The sequence below is a fragment of the Solanum tuberosum genome, unplaced genomic scaffold (genome assembly GCF_000226075.1).
Source record: "Solanum tuberosum cultivar DM 1-3 516 R44 unplaced genomic scaffold, SolTub_3.0 scf00262, whole genome shotgun sequence".
Classification (NCBI taxonomy): Eukaryota; Viridiplantae; Streptophyta; class Magnoliopsida; order Solanales; family Solanaceae; genus Solanum; species Solanum tuberosum.
Window position 1 is genome coordinate 102440 of NW_006239186.1, and position 24621 is coordinate 127060.

Genomic DNA, 24621 nt, shown 5'->3' on the forward strand with positions numbered 1-24621 from the left:
GGGGGGCAAATAGACTAAAATGAAAAAAATACTTTAAGTGATACAATTGAAATTAGATGAATCTAAGCTAAGCAGCTAAAGTCTATTAGAAATTAATATTACAAATCCAATTGTATGAAAAAAATAAGATATCTACAAAAGAAAATAAGAAATGGTAAAAAATTAATTAAATGATAATATAGTTTATTGGACGGGAAGAAATTGGGTAGGGGGGAAATGCAAAAGGTAAAAATTATACAAAATTTTCGATTTTTTTTAATTAACTGATTTTTTAATTTGAAAAATCAGAAATCGAAAATCGAAATTTAAAAATATTAATTGAAATAGATCAAAAAATTGAAATTCAAAAAATAGAAAAATAAAATCAATTCGGTGTGTTGATTTAATTTTTATCGAATAAGTTTCCAATGGACAAAAATTAAAAGATGTTTAATGAATTGAATTTGTTACTTACTTGTTCATTAAATGATTGAATTTGACAACGTAAATGATTGTGCAAATTGTATTTGATGCCGACTCTAGCAAGTTTTTCAGTATCTACATTGACACTTCTCAAATCTGTGAGATCCTTAGAAGATAAATCAGGATAAGCAAAATAATGTTCTTTTGCTATCATCAGACTCAGAACCGAATCACCTACATCAGAATATCAATTAGTTCATAAAATTCAAAAAAAAAAAGTAATGATTTTAGTTAGACTCAACCATTAAAATTCACTGCTAACCTAAATACTCCATTCTGTCATTAGATGCCCAATTTTGTGGGACAGAAGGATGAGTGAAAGCTTGATGTAACAAGTCGGGATTCTTAAATTTGTATCCTGTTATTTCCTCTACTAGCCTCTCCCGTTGTTGAAAGCTTTGTTCTTCCATGGCTATATATCAAATTCAAATTATAACAAGTTTGAAGTGAGGTCTCCTAATTTAGAATGGATTTTATAGAACTTTTTTTGTATAAAGATGATGTCAGATAAAATGACAAAAATAGTCCCTTATGTTTAAGGAAAAGTTCAAATTAGTTCTTCTATGTATGTACTTCGTAGTTTTGTCCATCCTTTAAGTTTATCAAAAGATACCGTCAAATATTGATTCAACTCTATTTATTAGATTTGATGAAAACTATGCAAGAAATAAATAAACAAATAAATAGCAAGAACTCAAATTGTTCCATATATTTTTTATTTACTTTATTGTTTCATATAAGGAAAATGACTTTCTTAATATAAAAAAGAAAGAACAAGTTCTAGTAATATTCCAAATTCATCGTCTTTTCCCTGTTCATCCAATCCTCGTGACTATCCCACTCACGAACCCCATTCTCCACTTCATCCCACCCCTATAATATTTTGTGCTAGTTTACATAAAAATATTTCTCATACAATATTTTCTTAATTACTAAACGTGAAAAAAGGCTTTTAAAAATATTTTTCATGAAAAATAATTTATGTTGTATCCATCACACCCTAAATCATGGAATAAAGCAAACAAATGGTTCATAGGATACCAACATGGGTTAGGGTGCTGTGGTGTGATTATTTCACTTTTAACTAGAGGTTTTGGATAGAGCCTTAAGTAAGGAGAAAATCTTATTAGAAGTGTCACATCTGAGTAAGCTCTGTAATGCGCACTCCAACATTTTAGTGTAGACTTTAAACACAAAATGAAAAACGAAAAAAAGGATCCATAGGATGTGTCCTGTCTTGTGACTAGGTCGGTAAAAAAGAAAAACAATGATACTGAATTGTCCATGAAAATGAAAGGGAAGAAAAAAAAAGGCATAGCCCATAGGGGAAGTCTGATCCATTATTGAACCTATAGTACAATAATACAACTTGTCAATCTTGAGCTAAAGTATTTTTTCTTAAATGTAATTGGTTAAACCAAAGTTCAATTATTGTACTATATATTCAAACCTTAGCCACCAAGCAACACAATGTTTTGTTTCCCCACTAACTAAAAAGGTACTCAATGATGAATGATGATACATGTGAAATTATGAATATGAATTCAAGGGTCCCTTTGGTTGGAAATTTTGCATTTTACTTAAATTTTTGCTAATTTTTTGTTATTCGAATTTCAACAATTTATTGAATACCTAAATCAACTAAGCTCAAATTTAAAATATAAGTTTCATTTATTATAAAATAAATAAATATTAATCATCAATTTATAAAAACAACAACAAATCTAGCAAACCAATTTAGCACTCTTTTAAGTTTTTCATGTAGGTCTGCACTTCAATCATATATGACTTAAAGAACAAAAAAATAATAATATAAAATTGACTAAAATTTCAGTCATATGTAAATAAATTTGTTTTGCCAAAATAAAATTATTATTTGAATTTCACAATCCAATACACACGATTCAACACCAAAAATCTATTCCAACTAAAGTCAATTTTATTATTTGAATTTCATAATCTTGTGGATTCTTGCACTTATTGTGCATTATTTAATCTAATTCCTACAACTTTTCTACTTATCATTTATGTAAAAACAGTCCATCAAAACGATTAATTATTAACTAATTTGAGTGGAACTTGAAAACATAACTCAATCAAAACAATGCCTTGTGGATTTTTCAAAAGAATTGAGTCTGTATTCCAACTTGCAATAAGGAACAAAATAGAGACAAATAGTTGTATTTCTAATGCCAGATTATTCTCTATGAGCTATTTATTCATATTGCCAACACTTAGCATTCCAATAACTTCATTATATGCTTTGTTTGCAGCTCTGTTCAATGCAATTTCTTTCTTTACATGGCACATGCCTTTTCCCCTCATTTGATTGTCAACAAAAACTTCAAAACTCCCATCATGTGACCACATATCGACTACTCGAACTTTAAGTTTATGCTTCTGGCAGGTCTCATATAGCTTCTTTACCGGATTTGTTTCAAGCATTTCCGGTGTAATTATGGGCTCTAATAGAATCTTCGCTACCTACAGGTCAGCCAATATCAAAAGCAGCATGCATTAAGAGGCAAGGAATGGGAAGAATACTGTTCAAGTGACATTTTGAGCCCCAATCAAGAAGAAAACACAGAACAAAAATTATATAAGTTACCCTTCTCATTAGTCGACGTGACACATTCAATCTTTATAGATTTCTTGGGGTGTGTCAGGCCGAAGCTATAGTGCAATGCATAAAGGACCAGATAGCAACCTATCCCGACGGGTCTACCCCTTAAGAGGTTGAGTCATGTAATATCAGATATTAAGTGACATCCTATATCTGCATTAAGTATCTCTTTGTCCCCCTAGGTGCGGATCTACACTAAAGTTAGGTTCGGCATAACCAATCAGCTTTAGTCCAGACTTTATATTTGTGTTAAAGAAATTCATTTAACATGTACAAATAATCTATCCAGAACCCAGTAAACAAAAAGGGTTGTGGTCCAGAATCCCAGATCCGCCTCAATGTCCCCCTCACTGCCACCTCCTAGGTGTATATTCTCTTACAGGGGACCATGTTTAGATTGAATTTGAAGTATAGAAATTGACCGCCCAAGCTCATCGATTCTAAAATGGTTCTCTATTTTCCATATAATATGATGTAAATGTCGCTGCTTCAGCATTCAACCGGAGAAATTCATTTCAAGATTCCTCATGAACTTCCAGTCATAAAGTAGTAATACAATATATAGTTTATCCATATTTGGTGGTTCTTGACAGTTTTTTCTTTGGTGGGAGGTTCAAGTAGGTCCTAGCAATCTATATAACCTATAAGAACTACAAGCCAATCAAATGAACTGCGATGGAAACATTTCACACAATAAGAGGTACATGTACCAGTAATATTTTGCTCCACTCTTCCAATTAGGAATTTGAGGGGGGGGAAGGAACATACCTCCCAGGTAGTGTCAATTGAAGAATTGCTATCAATAAATACTGCTCCTATCGTTGATTCAACAACATCAGCAAGCACCTTTGGAGCATCTATCAATCCATGGGAATGCAAAGGATACTCAGGAAGAACATTTATAAATGATTGAATCTGTGAATAAAGATAACATTTGTCAATTGGAAAAGATGGAGAGACACATACGGAACCTTAAATGAAACACCAAGAAAAAGGTAAAGCGGTAAGGAAGGAGCAGTATATCAATGAAAAATAGCATACTTTAGACGAGATTGAGAAAAGTCAGAGGAAGTAAAGTGAGACTTTCTCATTCAGTGTGTGTATGTGAAGTATTTCCTTCTTTTCCCTTCACTGATCAGTGGAGTGTGTGTATGTGAAAATGATCAGTGGAGTCTGTATGTGAAAATGGAAAGAAATGGTTTTCTATTTTCACATACATACACTCCACTGATCAGTGAAGGGAAAAGAAGGAAATATTTTAAAATTCTTATAAACACATGGAAAAACTGAATTTCATATACAAGTGTGTATGTGAAAATGCTTCAATTTCCACTGGCATGGAAACACAGAGGAAACAGCTAAATGTTGATGTGCTATCAAAATTAGCAACCAAATGCCAAACTGTAGAAATTTTTCTGGACACCAATATACCAGACAGGGTTTATTTTCGAATAAGTAACCCAAAAAAGAAATAAAAATAAGACAAAGCAAATGCCCTTCATTAGTAAGCTTACTTACTCGTCGCGTAAGGATAGGCTTTCCATGCTGTAAATACTTGTGGAAACTATGCTTAACAGCAGCACGCGCAAGCTTCTCTGTGTCAACATTTGCAGCACGTAGAGGTGACAACAACCCAGGTGGAAGACTTGGATACTTAAAAAAATGTTCTTTTGTGATCATAAAGTTAAGAACCGAGTCACCCACATACTCGAGCCGCTCATAAGATATACAGTCCTTGTGATACGACGTATGTGTAAAAGCTTGCCGCAATAAATTCCGATCATTAAAGTCGTACCCTATGATTTTCTGTACTTCCTCAACATTTTGTGATTTGTCATCTTGCAATGCCCTTTTTGTCGCCTCCTCATTTTCCAGGATGCCTGGTAGGAACCTATTCAAAACAGCTCCTATCAAAACAGTAGCTTGAGTCAAACAAGAGCAATGAGTAGAGCTAGTATTAAATCTTCTTTCATGTCTATTGCATTAAATCCAGTAGAACAATTTAACAAGCATAAATATAAAATCAACTGGAAGAAGGAAATTCCAAAGCAGCACGACTGTTGTTTGGTATTTCTTTATTTTACTTCCACAGACTGCCTGAAAAACCGCGATCTTTTTAAACCTATCTGCATGGGCAGGTGAGACAGTATTTCCAAGAGCTGTAGTGTAGGAGAGTTTGTAAAAGAGAAGTTCACACAGTAACTTGGATCTTGAATTTGGTTAATAGATGCTTTTCTTTGGCTCATACATATAATTATATCAGTTCTTGTCAATTTTAAATAGAATGTCACCTATTTGCAGAGATTTGAGTTGATTATGAGAAATGTTTATGTCAATAACTATATAAGAAAAGTGTAAAGTTGCTTAGACTCTTAGTTTCTACCACAAACTTGGAAAGATCTATCATCATAAAGTGAAGCAGAAGGATAAGCTAACGATAGTTGACACTTGACAGTCACGTGGTATAATAAAACCTCCTCAAAGTTTGCTGCAAAAGCACAGCAACATCGACAGCACATTTTAAGAGAATGCCATACCATATTTCCTTGTTTCTTCCCATGTCTCTGCATTCCTACTTTTTCCACTACAACTAACTTGCATGTTGAAGAATATCATCAGGTTGAAGAATCATTCTGATACTACTAGTAAAGCAGTAGCACCTGATTAGAATCAAAAAAAAATTTTAGCGTTTGGGCCATATGAGACGACCAAACTACCAGCAATTGCCAGTTCAAGATAACAGTACCATTTTCTATCTCTAACTTTTTCTTCTTATATTAAACAAAATTTATTTGGTTAAACTAATAGTAATTGATTGGTAGCATGAACTAGTAAATGTAGGAATTTCTAAAACTTACGGCATGCTAAACAGAAGTCAACAAATGACTTAACTAACTACTTGAAAAACCAATACTAGCAAGTAGCAACTTGCAACTCACAGTAACATCCTTCTCTTAGCAGAGACAAAGACCTACAACATGGAGAATGATGATATAACCTAAGTCGTGCACTGAACCATTGCTGTGATACACATATTGTAAGCTTCATTAACTAATGTTTTAATGATGGCACTAATCCTAAAGGATCTGTGCGAAAAAGAAATAAGGAGACATCCAAAATCTGTGAAGGGAAGGCATAACTATAAACAAGGAAGGAAGCACACGCCACCAGAAGCAAGGAAAATTGATTCACGTATAGATGGAACAAGTCAGCAGCATACCGCAACGAAGGAAAGCAGACACTACCAGAATCAAGGAAGATTGATTTGCCTAAAGTTGGAAACAAGTAAGCACACCACAAGGAAAGAGAACACGAGCTTACGACAAGAAAGATCAGGACACTCAATCAAGGACCTCTGAATACCTTGATTGAAGGAGAAGATCCCTTGGGTTATCTTAAGAGTAAATCGCTGAAAATCAAGGATCGATTCTCAGATCAATCCAATGACATTCAAGTTCAGAGATCGATTGATTCAAATCTGTTCAAGCAACGGTCTAGAAGCAGCCAAACAGTATAAAAGCAAATCATCCTTAAAGAAGAAGATTGTGCAACTTCACTTGAGCAAAAACCCTATTCACTCTTTCATTTTGTAAAAGCACTCTATTCAACATAGTTTACTAGTGAAAAAAAAGAGAGAGATTAAAAGCTATAAGAGTTGAGGTTGTGACCGAAAATTGCACTGGAATCTTCCCGATCAGGGAACTCTCATAGTTCACAACTAGGCTATTCGTGTAACGAAGAATCATTCAATGCTCTAAGGAAACCCTTGTAACTAAAGGGACTAGACTAGGCCACCACATTATTGATCCAAACCAATATAAAAATCTCTATGTCAACTATGCTTTTTTATTTCTTCACGCATCTTATAAACCTTCATAATTAGCAAATCTTCTAACTGCAGGGAAGTCTATTTCGTCTAAACAACAGTCGATTAATAATCTGACTAACCTCCCCCTCTTGTGTTTCACATATCCTTTTTCGTGTTCTACTCTGCTTATTAATTTGAACAAGTTTGAGCTTTGCATACAGTGGTACCACGTTAACCATTGCCTTAGGTTAAGATGAGATGACCTAAGGCACAATAACAGGAGATCCGCATAGCTCCTTCACATTCTGGATAATCAATATCAATTCAAATTGTCCAAGTGCTTAAAACGCCTCTAGTACGAAACTAAATTCAAATGGATTGCAGCTACAACACTCAATGTGAGCACATCTCACCAAGCCTTAGTAGGCAGGTTTACTCCATAACTATGCTTGTGGATCAATCGAGGTGCGCCTAAGCTGATCTCAACACCACCATCATCCGAAAAAATATCAAACTATATATTGGTTAGCTGACAAAGTAACATTTCAGAACTGGAAAGAAATTAAATTTAGATTCTTCATCCAAAGAACTTTAAACCAAATTCTATTTTTCAATTTATTTTTCATCTTGCTCCATAAATCCTTATATACCCATCAATCAATCAAGAAAAATCAGCCGGCCGTTGATAAAAGTTTCAATTTTTAAGCTCAGATATACTTTTTAAAAGCCAGAAAAATTCGATAAGAAACAGAGATTGGAATTGCTAACCATATTTGTGGAGGTTTTGAGTGGAGACCCAATTAAGGGTTTGAGCCAAGAAAGGCCGTAACCAAGACTCCATTTGTAACTGAAGCAGCTACTGATTTCTTCTTCTCACCATTGCTTCCCTTGAGCTGTTTCCTTCCCCTTCTACGCCTACCCCCGCCCCGCCCCCTTGTATTTTCAAGAATTCTTTTAGTAGCATATAAATATATATCTATTTATTTTTTAATTTTCAATTTTTATTTTCCCCTTTATCTGCATTGTTCCACTATTTTTTATTAGCTTTTTCTGTCAAGAATTTTTATATATTCAGAGTTAAATCCAAGACCTCTAATTAAGAGAAGATTAACCTCATGCATTGCACCATATTTTTATGATATTTTTAAATTACTTCTAATGAGCTTTGATTGTATCTCAATTGATTCTTTGAACACTTGCTATTATCTATCGGCAGACAAGTTTAAACTTTATTGTAGAAAGAGGAGCTTAATTTTTAGTTGCACAAGCTAGTTTTTTAATTATAGTTTATTGTCGATGATGGAATTGTATAGAAAATATATGGTAATCTATAAATTAAACGATCAATTTATAGAGATTAAAATTTAATATGGTACGTTCATTAAATAATTTGATACGAATAAGATCTATTCTTTATTAAATAGTATTGGTTATGAGTTTTACACTAATTAGACCACAAATAAAACAATAACTAATAAGACTTATACCTTCTCACTTGACTCAATGATGACATAACATTAATATTTAATGACATAAACATTAATTGCGCATAAAATAAATTTCTTTTATAATATCCATTATATATACCACAATAAGATAAACTACTATTATTGGCTATGTCAATTGTACTTAAAGAAAAATTGAACTACATACTACCTTCCATAAACGACTACATTAGCAACTTATCATATCATATTCATGAGCTACAAAATATTTAACATATGGTTCACTATAATGTTTTATTAAGACTTATCTTACGATATCTCAAAATAATAATGTAGACATCATTATAAAAAAAATCATTAATGTATATCGTAAACACATAATTGAATTTATAGTATCAAAAAATCATAAATGCATCGATCATAACAACCAAGACTCGTTCTTTGAATATATTCTTTTAATATCTTTTATTGTAAATCATTCATTCACGGATTTGCAATTATGAGATGAATTCTAATATTTTCACATGACACTTTTTGTTTCTGAACTTCATCCTTGACGATAAAGTACATTGATTTCATATATTTGGCACATTTGAAGTACTTATCATTTTTGGTGTTGGGTGTTTGTGTTGATTTTCTTGCTATAATTGGACTTTTCTTTTTCTAAAAGAAAATCATATTTTTTTTCATATTTGGCTAATCATTTTTCTTATAGGAAAAAGTTTTGGACTATATATATTGAAGCTCCTTTATTCGAATTTGGTAGCATCCACAATTATAGTCCTAAGGACTTTGAGAATCTTGTCAAGGGGAGAAATTGTGAGACATAAGTGTTATCCTATCTTTTGTGTGAATTTTTTATTAAATTTTGAGTGAGTTTTGTGAGGTTATTTCTCACGGTATTTTGCACTCTTTTTTATACAGTGAGTTGCTTATCTCTTGTAGCACCTCAAACTTTTGGACTATGATTTGAACTGTTTCACTTATGAAATTAGACTCGGACACGACGAATCAATTGAACTAGATGAAGAGGTTAATTTTTAAGTTTGGAGAGTGGGTTAGATGTGAATTAAGATCATAAGGAACCTCTAACCCAAAGTTAAGTTTAAAGCTTCTCCGTTGAAGAAATTTTCATATGAGCACTCCAACTTCAAACAAGCATCTCTCATAAAATAGGAAGAGTTATGTGACCCATTATCTGTCAAATTAAAGATTCGTAAGTCTAATTTTCAACACATCAAAGCTCTCATCAATTTAACTTTGGAGTAAAAGATTATGATCATTTTACCAAAAGATAGCAAAATAGAGAAATTGTGCGACCAAAAATGTCTATTTGTGCGACCAGAAGTTTACGTAACACTCCTATTGTACGATCTACACTTTTGGCATCACATAATGGCTGGCGAAATTTTTAAAACACTTACATCTCCAATATTTTCATTCTATTTTTCATTCTCATCAATCCTCAAACGATTTTCTCTCATTGTCTCAACCTCCAATATTAAAATATGTTTCTTTCATGTATTTTAAAGTATTATTAATCATCCTAATCATTAACTATGAATTTTCAGTAATATTCTACACTACAATCCTAGGATTTTCTAGAAAAGTTCATCCCCAAGGTTCAAGAAAGATTTTTATTATTTTTCTCCTTTCAAGATTAGATTTTTTTGGGTATTTAAAGCAATTAAGGTATGTAAAGCTATCTTTTATGTCCGAGCAGACCTTTGTTCTTTCCCACGATTATGCCTCATGTCTACAAAATTCCATCCATGAATATACTTGAATTTATAATGAAATCTCATAACTTGATCCTCTATTTCCTATGAGTTGTACGGGTCTCACCGTAAAATTGCAAATGAACATGAAAAAAAAAAGGAGTGATTTTTATTTTGAAAATTAAGCTTAATGATTTATTTGATTATTTTATTGATGATTTCTTACGATATATATGATCTTGACAATTTTAAACCCATAGAAACTCCTCAAGAAATTGAACTTAAAATACTATGACATGTTTTTTCTTTGAGACGAACTATGACACGCATTTCTTGATTATGAGTTATCATTTGCAAGTTATGGTGCACAAAGTGAAAAAACCTATGAATATGAGTCGAGCCCTCGGGCTAATCTATGAACATGAAAACTTAATGGAATAAATGGTTAACTGAGAAGGTATAAGTCTAACGATGAACACATGAACACATGAAATCATGTTATTGGTTCGGACGACTCCTTTATGTGTCTCCCAATTTGGGCTAATATGAATCCTCATGACATGTAATCATTTTCACACCCGGCAAGGTGTGAAATGACTTAGTTGATTGGGTCAAGATCACACTCCATGTACTCACATTTTATGTCGATTATACTAATTATCTTTCATAACAAACTAACCCATAACTAATTAAGAACCTAAATGTAAAAACATGTTTGTGACTCTTGATTCTCTAATTCCTTTCTATGATTCTGTTGGGCATCCTTTTTCTTTATTTATATGTATGTTAATGTTTCATTATGTTATTTTACATATAGTTCTATTCCACATGTATTTATATCGCATATCTCAATGGGCCTTAAGATTGGGGTCAGGATTGAAATGGATATGGATTGGATATAGTTTTGGAGTAGGTCAAATTTTAGTTGGATTAATTACTTGGGTGAGTCCCTTTTAATAAATAATTACTATTTTTAAATATACTTTTTAATTATTACCATTTATAGCAATATATAACAGTAATATATAGTTATTAGATTTATCTCTTTTGCAAGCGTCTCCTTTTCTCTCTCTATATATATATATGCTCTTTCTTGATCTCTCAACAATATGAAAGAAGTTGGGCTTTTATCAAATTAAAGGCCGAAGATCCATAGAGAACTTAGGGTTATTTTATAGGCCGAAAAATCTTAGGCTGATTAATTTGCAGAGAAGAAGGTTAGTTTCTAATTTGCTGTGATGTTTGGGGACGATTCCCATTTTAGTGAAGGTTATATTAATATTCGTGTTCATACCTGATAATATTTGAAGATATGATTTTTTTTAAAATTATATTAAAATAGGAATTATGTAACATATTAAAGATGTATTATGTCAGTATCACATTATATTATAAATAATTATGATATGCATCACTAAAGAGGGAGTGATGTCTGCAATATGTACTAAAGATGTATTATGTTAGTATTATAAATAATTCGGATAGACATTGTTAAAGAGGGAGTGATGTTGTCTGCAATATGTATTAAAGATGTATAATTATGTCGATATTATATTGTATTATAAGTGTATTATAAATAATTCTGATATGCATCGCTAAAGAGGGAGTGATGATGTCTACAATATGTATTAAAGATGTATTATGTCGATCTTATATTGTATTATAAATAATTCTGATAGGCATCACTAAAGAGGGAGTGATGTCTGCAATATGTATTAAAGATGTATTATGTCGGCATTATATTGTATTATAAGTGTATTATAAATAACGGAAAAGGGTCAAAAGTACCCTTAAACTATTCGAAATAGCTTAAATATACCCTTAAACTATATTTCGGCTCAAAAATACCCTTTCCATCAAACTATTGGGCCATACCTACCATCAGTGGCGGATCCAGGATTTAAACTCCGTGGGTGTCAAAATAGACTTATCGATTAAATTAATTTTATATTTGATTAAATTATTCATCTTTTCGATATAAATTAATTTTAGTTCTCTAATTTTTCTTAAAAGAACGTGTGCAGCAATTTCATTTTTCTTAAAAGGATGTATTTCTCAAAAAAATAGGTACAAATGGGATTCGAACCCGCAACATCAGCCTTCTAAAGTTGCTCTCCTACCGTGGCACCACAAGCCAATTTTGTTCTTTGGGTGGCACGCTTTATATAAATATAAATATTATATATATATATACATATGTATATATAGAGTTTCCGTCGAAGTTCGGGGGTGGCATGGCACCCTCACATGCCTTAATAGATCCGCCACTGCCTACCATTCTAGTTAACGGAAGTATCCATGTGTGTGTTAAATGCCACATGAACGCCACATGGATGCCACATGTGCACACCAAACAGACCCCACCTCCACATAGACGACTACGAAAAAGGGTTAGAATTATCCTTAAACTATTTGAAATAGCTTAAATATACCCTTAAACTATATTTCGACTAAAAAATGTCCTTCCCGTCTAACTATTTGACCACACTTGCCCTTCTGTTTAACAAAACATCTATGTGTGTGCTAAAATGCCACATGGACTCCACATGTGCACAACAAACACACCCAACCTCCACAAAGAAGTATTGATCGTAATATGTATTAAAAAGTATCATGCATATATTATAAATGAATTATCAAAATTATTTTGATTGGTATCACTAAGAAGGGATATGTTAGCAATTTTTATTATAAATGTATTGTTTATGAGTTTAATTCAATTTTAATATAATTATGAAACAAATATAATTCAATTTTAATACAATTGAGAGACAATTTCGAAAACTCCCTTCAAGCTTTAATCTGACATTTCTCCTAAAATCAATGTTGAACTTAACCAATCTTTCTTAAAATTAAGATATAAACTCCAAACGTTATTTTCAATTATTTGGAAGAACCACTAATTCAAACTAATCACAAATTTGTAAAACTCAAGTAATGAATTTAAAGCTTGAAGCTTTATAATGGCCATCAATGGTAAACCCTTGTTGCTGTAATTTTAGAGATTTGGAATCTCTGATAGTGCACACGAATTTCTGGGTCTTTTTTTTTGGATGAAAATGAAGCAACAAGGCTGAAAATTGATTTAAAGATAGTCATTTGGGTGAAAATTTTGAAGAAGAGAAGAGAAATTATAGAAAAAATGGTAGAGAAAGAAAGGCGGAAAAATAGAGAAGATGGGTCCTTTGGACTGTTGTACTATTTTAATTCTAAAAAAATGTTATATTTTGTTAAGAAAATTCTATTGCCATTGGTAAATATTTTCTTAATATAATATGCCTTGGTGATTTACCCTTTAAATAAAGATGCTTTGGATTTTTTTGAAAAAGAAAAACCTATTTTTTCAAACCTTTTAAGGTAAGTTTCAAAATCACTATGCACGAAGGGATTTTTTTCTCTCTTTAGTATATCATATTTTATTTTAATTATACGTGTGTTGGTTGATAATTCCGTTTACTTATACACAAGAGGAAGAAAAAAGAAAAGGACTAACAAAGGAAAAGTTTCCAAAACCAATTATAGGAAAAAGTTGTGGTAATCCTTTTTCAATAAGAACAATGACTTTTTATTTATTCTATATAACTCGCACAAACAAAATACATTCAAGTTTGGCCTATAAGAAAGAGATAAATAAATATCTGATGCGAAAAATCCAAACCCGTAAAGGAGAAGGGCCGGTGGGGGCATTTGGGAAAGTAGTTTGGTGTATAAGGTTTTAGCTTATTAATTTGATGGACGATAAAAGTTCTCACTATGGTATTACTAGTGACATTCTTCCTTCTCTTGGCGCCCATAGTAATTGCAAAATTAAGCTCCGTTGTTACATCATCTCTCCCTCTAATCCCGTTTACAGGGCTTGGCATGCAATTTTGTTGCTTCTTGTTTTCTACACAGCATGGGCGTCACCTTTTCAGTTTGGATTTCTAGAAAGACCTCAAGGACTTATTGCCATGTTAGATAACATAACTAATGTTTTTTTTGTCATTGACATTTTCCTCTCATTATTCTTTGTTGCATATCTTGATAAATCAACTTACACTATGATTGATGACCCAAAGCGCATTGCTTTAAGGTATGTAAAATCCGGGTTTATATTTGATTTGATATCCACCATACCTTTGAAAGCATTGCCTCAATCATATGGATACTTGAGTATGTTTCGTCTATGGCGTCTTAGAAGAGTTAGTGTTATGTTTGCTGGATTGGAGAAAAACAGCAAGTTCAGTTACTTTGGATGTGTCACTCTTTTTGCTGTTCATTCTGCTGGCAGCTTCTACTACTTTCTTGCTGCGCGGGAAAAAGATAGCAGGGAAGCATGGATTGCACTGGGGAATTTGCATGATATGAGTAGGAGAAGGAATATCTGGGATCTCTATGTAATGTCTATGTATTGGTCTATTACAACGCTTACAACAACTGGATATGGGGATTTGCACGCGGTTGCTACAGAGGAAATGATATTCACCATGATGTACATGCTATTCGACCTCGGGTTGACTGCATATATTATTGGAAACATGACCAACTTGGTTATCCATGGAATCAGTAAGACACAGAAATTTAGGGATGATATTCAAGCTGCCTCAAGCTTTGCACAAAGGAATAAGCTGCCTGTTCGACTTGAAGAACAGATGCTAGATCACTTGTCTATGATGTACAGAACAGATTCGGAAGGTCTGCAGCAGCAAGGAACTCTTGAAACACTACCCAAAGCTATTCGATCTGCCATTTCACATCATCTATTCTATCCACTGGTGGATAAGGCCTACTTATTCCACGGGGTATCAAATGACTTGCTTTTTCAACTGGTTTCTGAGATGAAGGCCAAGTATTTCCCTCCAAAAGAGGATGTCATTTTGCAAAATGAAGCACCTACAGATCTGTACATTCTGGTTACTGGAGCAGTGGAACTTATATCACACAGGAACGGAATGGATCAGGTAGTTGGTGAGTTAAAGACGGGGGATCTTTGTGGAGAAGTTGGTGTCCTTTGCTGTAAGCCTCAACTTTTTAATGTTCGAACCAAAAGAATATCCCAACTGCTACGCTTGGATCGTACTTCATTTTTCAACATCTTAAAGAAAATATAGGAGACGGGACAATAATCATGAATAATCTCCTTCAGCATTGGAAAGAGCAAACGGACCCAATGATGAAAACAGTATTAACAGATATAGAACATATGCTGGCTCAAGGAGTAATAGACATGCCTCTTAGCTTATGTTTTGCAGCAATGCACACTACTATTTCTGAGGAGAATGTGGAAATAGTTAAATTCCTGATGGAACAAGCAACTGACATTGATAAACCAGACGTTCATGGTTGGACAACAAGAGCATTGGCTGAATATCAGGACTACAAAGAGATAAAGGAGCTTTTCAACTTGATGCAACCAACTAGTAAAGAAACCAATGTCTGTCCTCCTGAGGCGCCTGGTGCTCCCTTCCTTACCAAATATCAGAGCGATCCCACGATTCATTTCTCCACTCCGGGAGAAACAACATCACCTAAAATTGACAATTCAAGAATTCCAGACAGAATAACCATCGGTTGTCTAGAGAAAGCTCATATGCGTAGAAGGGTTGTGCTTTTGCCGGATTCCATTCAAGAGCTACTTGATATCGGTGCTGAGAAATATGGCATCTCTCTCGCGAAAGTACTAACTGAAGATGGAGCACTTATTGAGGACATTGCTGTGATAAGAGATGGAGATCATCTAGTTCTTGCTACTTCAGAAAATTAAACACAGCTCAATTGTACATACTTCAGAAATGAATCTGATTAATCTGTAAATTTTGTGCTCATCATTTTGAAAATGAGATAGGAAGAATCTTACCCCCAAATTGGTACTTCTCGACATGAATCCAAAACAGCCGAACCGCATAGTGGTACCAACACCGGGTGGGCAATTAAAAAGAAAAATGTATTTAGTAGGTTGATGTAAACTGAATTCTTCAAATTCTGGAAATTCTTTATCTTTAACACTGCATTCTGGTATACAAATATACAGTATTGTTTCTTTTAAAATATAACGTGAGTTATTGCCTAAAGGTCTGTGGAGGAGCCAAAGTGATGAGTTCCAGTCCAACTCTAATAAGGTATGATGTCCGGGTCAACTTGATAGACACCTCGACTAATTCTATGGAATACTTAGAGCTTTATTTACACAGAAAACCTAATACTGCAGGATACATAGAAAATACTAACTGCTGACAGGTCATATGATACAAGATTACAAATGTCTTCATTTTTCTCTAAACGCCATTTTATCGACTTCTCTTCAGCCTGAGAATAAAGGTTAACATTCGTTAGATAGCGACAGAAGCAAATATTGAACAATAGTTGTACATTTATGCTCTACTTGCTTACCCAAATCCTTAAAGGACTCAGCTGCTCTTTGAATGTTTCCAGTCTTGGCTGAACGATGTCCTTCCCTTTCGTCCGGATATCATCAGGCTGCTCAACATCAGAATCATCCACATATGACATAAACCACAATAACTTGGAAGTAACCTAATTTCTTTGCAATAGTGAGGCGTTTATAATTTCGTAAGGACACAAATAACTTGTGGGCACGAAATCTTTTTCTGCTTCTTCTACATTTCTATTTCAGAATTTATGTAGTTTCTTCATTGTAAAACAGAAACTGATTTGTTAAAGAACGGGTTGAAACACAGATAATAACAATTTTTTCGTGCCTTAATGAATGACCTTTTTAGTCATGCTGTACCTTGACTCAGAAATTAGTGGTGTGCATAGGTAGGTTCGATCTGATTTTATGTATTATCGATTTGATTTTGCACAGCCCTACCGGAAACGAGTGGACTTCAATTTGATTCCAAACAGATGTACAAAGAACCATCTAATATCATCTTATCATATTTTGATCCCCACATTGAACTACTAATACCAAATTTACAAAATTGGAATTTCTTCTATTTCTTGAGCATTCCTCCCTTCCAACTCTCTAAGGTTATGAATTCGAGTCACCAAGGGAGCGGAAAGGGAAGGAGCTCCCAGAGAAGAGAAGGAGAAAACAAATACTACATATTTTGATCCCCACATTCAAAGAAGTTTGGTTTAGACAAACGAATTCCAAATTCAATCAGTAAAATGTAGACACAAAAGAATATTTGTTAATCATTTACAGTAAGGTGCACATTCTACTCTCTATAGTTCCAAGGTGCATCAGCTTTAATTCTGTTCCTGTTGCTCAATTTCTGCATCCTGTAGGTATAGTCTTGCAGCATGGATCAATATGCCCGGTAAATGGAGGAAGACGGTGAATGTGCAGTTGACGAAGTTAATATCTCCTAAGTTAGCATCATACAATAGCTCTTGGCTATATATCACAAGGTACCCCATGAATAATGTCTGCGCAAGGTGCATCTATCACAAGCAGTATTCAAGTCACTTATATTATTCATTCATTAGACAGAGGCGAGTTCAAAACTAGAATAAACAAGTTCAAAAAATGACTGTGATCACATTGTATGCATGCAACTGCTTACGTTTATCACCCAATGAATTGTGTGGCTGCTGTCCAAGACAACAAAACCAAAGGTGGACTATGAAGAAACAATATTTCATGCAACCAAGGTAGATTTTTCTCCTTTTCCTTGTTCTGATGATTCTATACAAGAAACTTCCACAACCAGTTGTTTTACCTGCCAAAAGTCGGAGAACATAGCTGGAGAACAACCATGGAATGTCAAGATTTATCAAAATATTCTATAGAAGGGCTAATCAACTACACATACAGAAGGAGCAGGGTAGAAACAGAGCAAGCAAATGTGGTAACAACATATAAATTAGCCAAGAATGCACAAATTCTAGTAGCCACTTTTAGCAAACAGCACAAGAATGATATAAATCGCGATGGAGAGCAGCACTTGTCTTGAGAAAGAGAGCAGCTCATTCATGCTCAAAAATTAGGATTTCCGGTAAATCTAGTGATTATTAAGGATCACAAGTATATATACAATCTCTCTTTGTACACAATTGAAACTACAAAAAACAGGTTCTTGATAATATGATATGACAAGAAACCAGTAAAACAGAAAACACAGAAAACTTGATCAACAACAGATATCTAGACATTGCTTAGCATCATTTGAGTCTTACCGTTGCTCGATTTTGAAGAGATAATTTGTAAAAGCGTTAACAGAAGCACCGAATAAACAGGCAGCCAACATCAAGAGTAAGACCCTCGTCTTCTACATAAGACAGAAGATTTACATTATTAGAAGCTACTTCAAGAATAATTCAACAAAATTTACGAGTCATTGATCACGTACCACTCTCCCTGGTGGAGTATAGTAAATCAAGATTAAACTTGCTACATAAGGAAGGACTGTGAATTTCCCCCCGGCTACTGAAATCCATCATACGTACGATCCAAAAGTAGAGCTCAACATGGCACAGAAGAGAGTAAGATACACCTATTCAGCAAAAACCAATCAATCACAGGAAAAGGGGAAATCCAATACTTAGAGGCAGAAGCAAAAATGTGTTCAATATCTATACTACCTTCATACTTTCAAGAATTTAAGTTCATAATTTTCAATCTTTATAAAGCCAAAGGCTGTAAAATTCAACTCAAAAGCAACTTTCAACACTGAATATGGAGCAAGGCTTCCGTAGCAAACTCGCTACTAAAAAACAACTTGGGGATTTTATCACTTACTGTATAAGCAAGTGCAAAAGAAGAGCAAAAAAAAAGGGCAAACATTAAAATTTTCTGAGAATATCGAAATTCATGTATCCTGAAAAAAGAACCTGACTATCTTATCGCCATTTCCACGAAAATCTTCGCGAAATTCATGAATCATGACGATATAAGAACTGGGGATTTTAGCACGATCATCTTGTGATCGGCTATTACGGATGACTAAACCAGATTACAATAAAGAAAAATCTGAGAATAATTTCATGAATTACAACATTTTTATTTCTTACGAATCAAAGAAAAATGAAAATTCATGTAGTATGTACCTTCTTCAAGCTTGTATGAACTTCAACGGGAATTTCATCCACATTCATCATATCATCTCTGTTCCAATTCCTTACGAAGTAAGATTTCACATCACTCATCACGTCGTCTCTGTTCCAATTCTTTCTGAAATAAGATTATTGAAGATAGAGATATGAATGATCAGTTAGCTAATTCGAGTACTTAATTGTAGTTAGTTATTTAATTACTTGTAAGTCACATAGTTAGTTAGTTTGTTAGAGTAGTTAGTTAATTTGGTTATACTACTGTAGACCATCATACTTACTATTCATGTACTTGTATAAGTAGAGGATTTTTCCTCTTACTTTGTAATCAATTCATTTTGAAATAGTAATCTGAAAATTCCCAAATTACTTCTCTCTAAAATCAATATGGTATCAGAGCTATCTGAGTCAATAATTGTTTGATTCAAGTTGATAGTTCGATTTTGGAAATCTCCATTAGCGAAGAACAGAGCTTCTTTCGATCAGAAACAATGCCCGGTGAAGAAGATGCACCACAGGTCGTTGTTCGTGAAACACTTGAGTTGATAGAGTCAAAAAGGAATCATCCACTCTATCTTCATCCATCCGATACTCCTGGAAGCACATTAACCACTGTATTGACTGGATCTGAGAATTATTCACTATGGAGCAGATCAATGTTGATTAATCTCAGAGCAAAGAGCAAGTAAGATTTCACATTATTCATCATTTCGTCTCTGTTACAATTCCTTCTGAAGTAAGATTTCACATCATTCATCAAGTCTCTGTTCCAATTCCTTTCGAAGCAAGATTTCACACCATTCATGGCCTCAATTTTTCGGTTTTTTTTTTTTGCAGAGACAATGGAAAATGAGGAAGGTAAGCTCTGTTTACTCTGCTGAGTTCGTTACCAACTATTACCCCTGACCGTTATTTCTTAAAGGATATTTACGGTTTTATCTTTCAGTTTATAGGCTGTCTTGAGGATAAGACAGGGGTAATTTCGTCACAAGAATCTCCAGGCTCAGCTCGTTGGCGGGAATGTTTTAGAAATTAACATTAAGTAGGGAATTTCGTTTCTATTTTTTTCCTCCTCTTTTGATTTTTGTAAATTAATCGCATTGCTTAAAAAAAAGAAGTTTTTTTTTTTAAAGAAACATCTATTAATATGAGTAGTTTATCATAATGTTCATATTGATTGATGTATAGTTGTATTACCCTTAGGACTTGAGAAATGATTTGAAAAATATGTAGTTCATGTTGATGGTAAAATAAAAATAAAAAATTCTTCATATGTTAAAAGTGATTAGTAAAAGAGAATTTATTTGAAATAGTAGACAAGGAAAAGTGAACAAATGGAGTACTATTTTAGATCATCTATTTTTAAGGGTAACTTGCAAAATTCCTACTACTTTATGAGATAATTATTTTGATTCACGCCAGTTTATAACATGAGAAAATTGAATAAAATGTGTCAATTAAGTCATGTTATTGGTTCAGACGACTCCTCTATATATCTCCAGTACGAGCTAATATGGATCTTCATGATATGTAATCATGTTTCACACCCGGCAAGGTGTGAAATGACTTAATTGATTGGATTGAGATTACACTACATGTGCTCACATGATGGTTTATGTTTGATTATACTAATGAACTTTCACAATAACTAATCCATAACTAAGAACCTAAATGTAAAAATGTGTCAATGACTCCTAATTCTCTTATTCCTTTCTATGATTCTGTTGAGCATCCTTTTTCTTTATTTATATGTACGTTCGTGTTTCATTATGTCATTTTATATATAGTTCTGTTCCACATGTACTTATATTGCATATTTAAATGGACCCTAAGATTGGGGTCCGGATTGAAATTGATATGGATTGGATACAGTTTTGGGGTAGGTCAATTTTAGTTGGAAAAACTATAGAAATAGCAAATTACATTAATATTAAAGTAATATAGCTATAGTATACTTTATTTATTTATTATGAATATATTTCATTATTAAATAGCAAAATCTATCCTACACGCATAATCAAGTTTTTTACCTATTTTTTACACTTCACTATTCCCTAGTTCCCACCTTCAAAGTTTCTCTTTCAATCTTTCCCACAAATCAACCATTTCTTCCCCACTAATCTCTGTACAATCACCGTCTCTTTCCCCCTAAATTCCTTACAATTAACGATCTTTGCATGATTTTCGGAGCTTATTTTTTATGGGTTTCAGTTGAAGATTTTTTTCACCAATCCAATGATGAAAATCACTACTCCAAATAGGGTTGTAGGCAATTGTTGTATCTATATGAATGTTTTATAATTTGAACAGGAGGAAGAAATTGAGGTTCATAATAATACTTTCAAATTCTTATACTATTGAATACTTCTATTTGTATTAGGTGTCATTGTTATTTGTATTTGACTATTAAAAATTGTTTAAAATGTTGAGTAGTAAATGTAAGTTTAGTTTCATATTTTTTTACAGTAGAATACTTGTACACTTGAATACTTTTCGAATTTGTATATAGTGAGATACTTATATATACTTGGATACTTCTATTGCATTTGGTGTCATTGCCACTTTTATTTGACTATTAACAGGTGTTTAAAATGTTGAGTAGCTAATGTTAGTAGTAATTAATGTAAGTGTAGTTTCATATTTTTATACCGTTAGAAAGATGGAGAAAATTAGAGAGTTTTATTGTTAAACGGATGAGTGGATATGACGTGCATAGGTCAGTAATCCTAGTTGCAAATTGAGGGGTTTAAGGGGCTTAAATTAAGGGGCAAACAGTCAGTAGCAAAAGCTCCTTATGTAGAGGATTATAATTAGGGTTGTATCATTGTATTTAAAAACGATATATACATTAAAATACAGTGATTTTTATAGACATCAAAATTACAGTTCAAACTTCAAAGATGAAACTGATAAGCCATCAAATATGAAGAAAACTAGACTTCAATTGTCATAAGAAATGAACATATGAAGAAGTACGGCTGCTGTCTTATTTCAGACATAGTAATTGTCACTCCGAACCATATAATTGTAAATAAATTTTTTAATTTATTCAGTACAAATAATATATCCAAAACCAATATGTAAAATGAATTGTAGACAAGAATTCATAAACTAAAAATCCTGGCTCGGCTTCTGATAATAAACACTGCTCGTCACATCAGCAGACAGCAGACAACAAAGAAAACATGTATTTCCTCATGAGGAAATGTTCCATTTCTAACTCACAAAGTATGTGCTAAATGTTACAAATGAAATACATCTTTCTATGCTTTTCTTACACTATTCAAGCAAGTACTATACAAGTAAAAATGCACAAGTAGTACACATATCCAATGCTTAAACAGCATGGATCTGAATGAAATGTTAATTGCGTGTGGGAGCGTAATTTTGGTTTACTACCTTCCAGACATGAGGTTTATCATACCTTGATTTCCATAGAAAGATCCAACATCCCAATCTTCTGTCGACGAAGAGAGTGTCATCAACGCAACAACTATTGATCTCATACTTGGTCTTATTAGAGGATTTTCATGGGTGCAAGCTTTGGCAAGCTGTGCCATCTGTGATTAGTGAAGAAATGGACTTTTTGTAAGAAGCTGAAAGAAACAACTGTTTTAGCTACTACCAATGCAAGTTTCATTAAAATCTTATTACCTTCCGGACTGAATCAAGGGGATAGTCGTCTCCGAGTCTTGGGTCAATCAGTTGGCGAAGATCTTCATCAGGTTCTGGCTGATTAAGTACTTCTTCAAACTATGATAAACAAAGGCAAAAGAGGGATCAATACTACGAAAAACTAGCATCAGAGTGTTATATAAATATAAATTGCCTATCAAAGTGAAGGAGGAGGAAACTAGTAAAAGGAATGAAGAGCAAACATATAGTCCTTTCGAAGAAATATGTAAAGAAATTTACCAAAGCAACAAGACCCTTTGATTCAGTTACAGAACCATTTGGCTTGACAATCGCTTCCTTGGCTGAAATTAGTTCATATAGGACAACACCAAAAGCATAAACATCAACTTTAGGAGAGACATCACCATACTGAGCATACCTGTAGAAAAGCAATGTGCTAATCTGTCACATGAGGCACTCAAAAGAAATGTTTTAATCAGAAAGCAACAACTTAAGCTTTGAGCAAGGCATTGAGAAAACCTTGGTTTATAATTAGAACTACCCTTTTCCTGACTGACCGTGCACTGATCACCGGTCATTTAACAAAAAACGGATACACCGACATAATTATGGAACAACTCTCAGAATAATAATAATGGATTCTCTTCTTCAAAGAAAAAAATAGGGTGAGGAACATCTCTATTACTACTCTTAAGGTTTCAATTCAAAATGGGAAAACACTTACTCTGGAGGCATGTATCCAAATGTACCCACAAGTCGTGTTTGCAAAGATGAGCTTCCAACTTCAGTCAGTTTCGTTAAACCAAAATCTGCAACCTAAATCAGACGATTAACACGATTACAAAACAGCCTCCCACAATAGACAAACACAAAAGAGGTGCCCCTTGACAAACCTTTGCATGGAAGTTTTTGTCTATCAGAATATTTGCTGTTTTAATATCACGATGGATGTAAACTGGTACGGTATGTTCATGTATGTACTCAAGACCTCTAGCTGAATCTAGAGCAATTTGAACCCTCTTAGACCATGGCAATGGGTCCCTTCCTGGAGATAAATTGACCAGATTGAGTAAAAGTTCTTTAAGGAACTAACTATTACTGAAAGATTGTTAGTTATGAAATGTGATTTAATTCACATCAAAGATACCTGCACCACGTAGATGTTGGCCTATGTGGCCATTCTCAACGTATTCATATACAAGGAAGAGGGAACCTTCAACACAATAGCCTATCAAGCGCACCTGCACTCGATATCAATGAAACAATCAGTCTAGTGTAAAGAAAAAGAAGAATTACACCATGTTTTGAGTTTCAATGGCCCTCCCGTTTAAGAATGTTGAAGACCCTGTCCAAACTACAAACCTCAATAACAAGTGTAACGAATCCCCTGGAATCTCTTAGTTGCAGCAACTATTGCACTTTCTTCAGGATATCAAATCAAGAAAGTGGATTTTAATCATCTCACAGTGGTCACATACCCTTCCTGAAGTGTGTCATTACCCGCATCAAAACAAGACCTCACTCATCACTTGATAACTTTACAACTATAAGTTTGTATCTAAGATTTTACTTTTCCAACCTTGTTCTTTTAGCTTTAGCGTAGTTTGCAGCACCCATTCCCTTCGAGGCCTTAATTCTCTTCAGAGCACTCTAGGTGCATTTAAAGCAATTTATTCAGTTGTAAATGAATGGCAGATTGTAACAACTAAGGTACTCCAAGTATAGGTTTCAAGGATCATAACAAACATTAAAGTGGCAGCCACTACTTGATTTATGCTTTATATTAGGATAGATGTCTCAAGCAGCAAGACTACCAAGCTAATGCAATCACTTGGCTTACGTAATTTATTTTGAACTAGTTCATTGAATTGATATTGCTTTAGTATTGCGACCCCCCCCCCCCCCCCCTCTCACCCCATGGTCTTAGTGGAG

General features: G+C 33.6%; 3 protein-coding genes, 1 long non-coding RNA gene and 1 pseudogene across 7 annotated transcripts in view; 1 reads left to right on the forward strand and 4 right to left on the reverse strand.

Moving 5' to 3' along the window:
- LOC102599637 (ribonuclease 3-like protein 3) overlaps positions 1–1085 on the reverse strand; it is a 2810-nt gene extending 1725 nt beyond the window's left edge. Inside the window, exons 1-2 of the mRNA XM_006357879.2 lie at positions 725–1085; positions 455–636 (exon numbers count right to left, since the gene is read on the reverse strand). Of these exons, the coding sequence (XP_006357941.1) occupies positions 455–636; positions 725–872 (330 nt within the window). The 5' untranslated portion in view covers positions 873–1085. The remainder of the gene's footprint in view (positions 1–454; positions 637–724) is intronic.
- Positions 1086–2501: 1416 nt separating this feature from the next.
- LOC102599964 (ribonuclease 3-like protein 3) lies at positions 2502–7832 on the reverse strand. 3 transcript variants are annotated; one of them, XM_015313702.1, is made up of 5 exons: positions 7662–7745; positions 5623–5745; positions 4604–4976; positions 3854–4000; positions 2502–2946 (listed from the first exon to the last, which is right to left on the reverse strand). In XM_015313702.1, the coding sequence occupies exons 2-5, from the start codon at positions 5643–5645 to the stop codon at positions 2674–2676; spliced, it is 816 nt and encodes a 271-aa protein (XP_015169188.1). In that variant the 5' UTR covers positions 5646–5745; positions 7662–7745; the 3' UTR covers positions 2502–2673. The 3 variants fall into 3 exon arrangements, with proteins under 3 accessions (XP_015169188.1, XP_006357942.1, XP_006357943.1); XM_006357880.2 differs by having other exon boundaries at positions 4604–4992; XM_006357881.2 differs by lacking the exon at positions 5623–5745 and having other exon boundaries at positions 4604–4992; positions 7662–7832.
- Positions 7833–13787: 5955 nt separating this feature from the next.
- LOC102586987 (potassium channel AKT1-like) lies at positions 13788–15799 on the forward strand (annotated as a pseudogene).
- A 2381-nt stretch (positions 15800–18180) lies between these two features.
- LOC107062731 (uncharacterized) lies at positions 18181–19167 on the reverse strand. Its single transcript, XR_001474805.1, has 3 exons — positions 19051–19167; positions 18354–18497; positions 18181–18272 (listed from the first exon to the last, which is right to left on the reverse strand). It is a non-coding gene; the product is annotated as an uncharacterized lncRNA (long non-coding RNA).
- A 2976-nt stretch (positions 19168–22143) lies between these two features.
- The window catches only part of LOC102600521 (chitin elicitor receptor kinase 1-like), a 13422-nt gene continuing 10944 nt past the window's right edge, over positions 22144–24621 (reverse strand). For both annotated transcript variants that reach the window (XM_006357882.2, XM_006357883.2), the window contains exons 7-12: positions 23837–23930; positions 23583–23734; positions 23414–23505; positions 22969–23107; positions 22708–22806; positions 22144–22613 (exon numbers count right to left, since the gene is read on the reverse strand). In XM_006357882.2, the coding sequence (XP_006357944.1) occupies positions 22449–22613; positions 22708–22806; positions 22969–23107; positions 23414–23505; positions 23583–23734; positions 23837–23930 (741 nt within the window). In that variant the 3' untranslated portion in view covers positions 22144–22448. The remainder of the gene's footprint in view (positions 22614–22707; positions 22807–22968; positions 23108–23413; positions 23506–23582; positions 23735–23836; positions 23931–24621) is intronic.

Excerpts from the sequence above, each read along its gene's own strand:
- LOC102599964 (XM_006357880.2), bottom strand. The coding sequence starts at position 5,701 with ATGATATTCTTCAACATGCAAGTTAGTTGTAGTGGAAAAAGTAGGAAT. Across the intron at positions 4,001-4,603 it reads AGCCTATCCTTACGCGACGA|ATTCAATCATTTATAAATGT; the intron begins GTAAGTAAGCTT and ends CTTTATTCACAG. Across the intron at positions 2,947-3,853 it reads CAATTGACACTACCTGGGAG|GTAGCGAAGATTCTATTAGA; the intron begins GTATGTTCCTTC and ends GCTGACCTGTAG.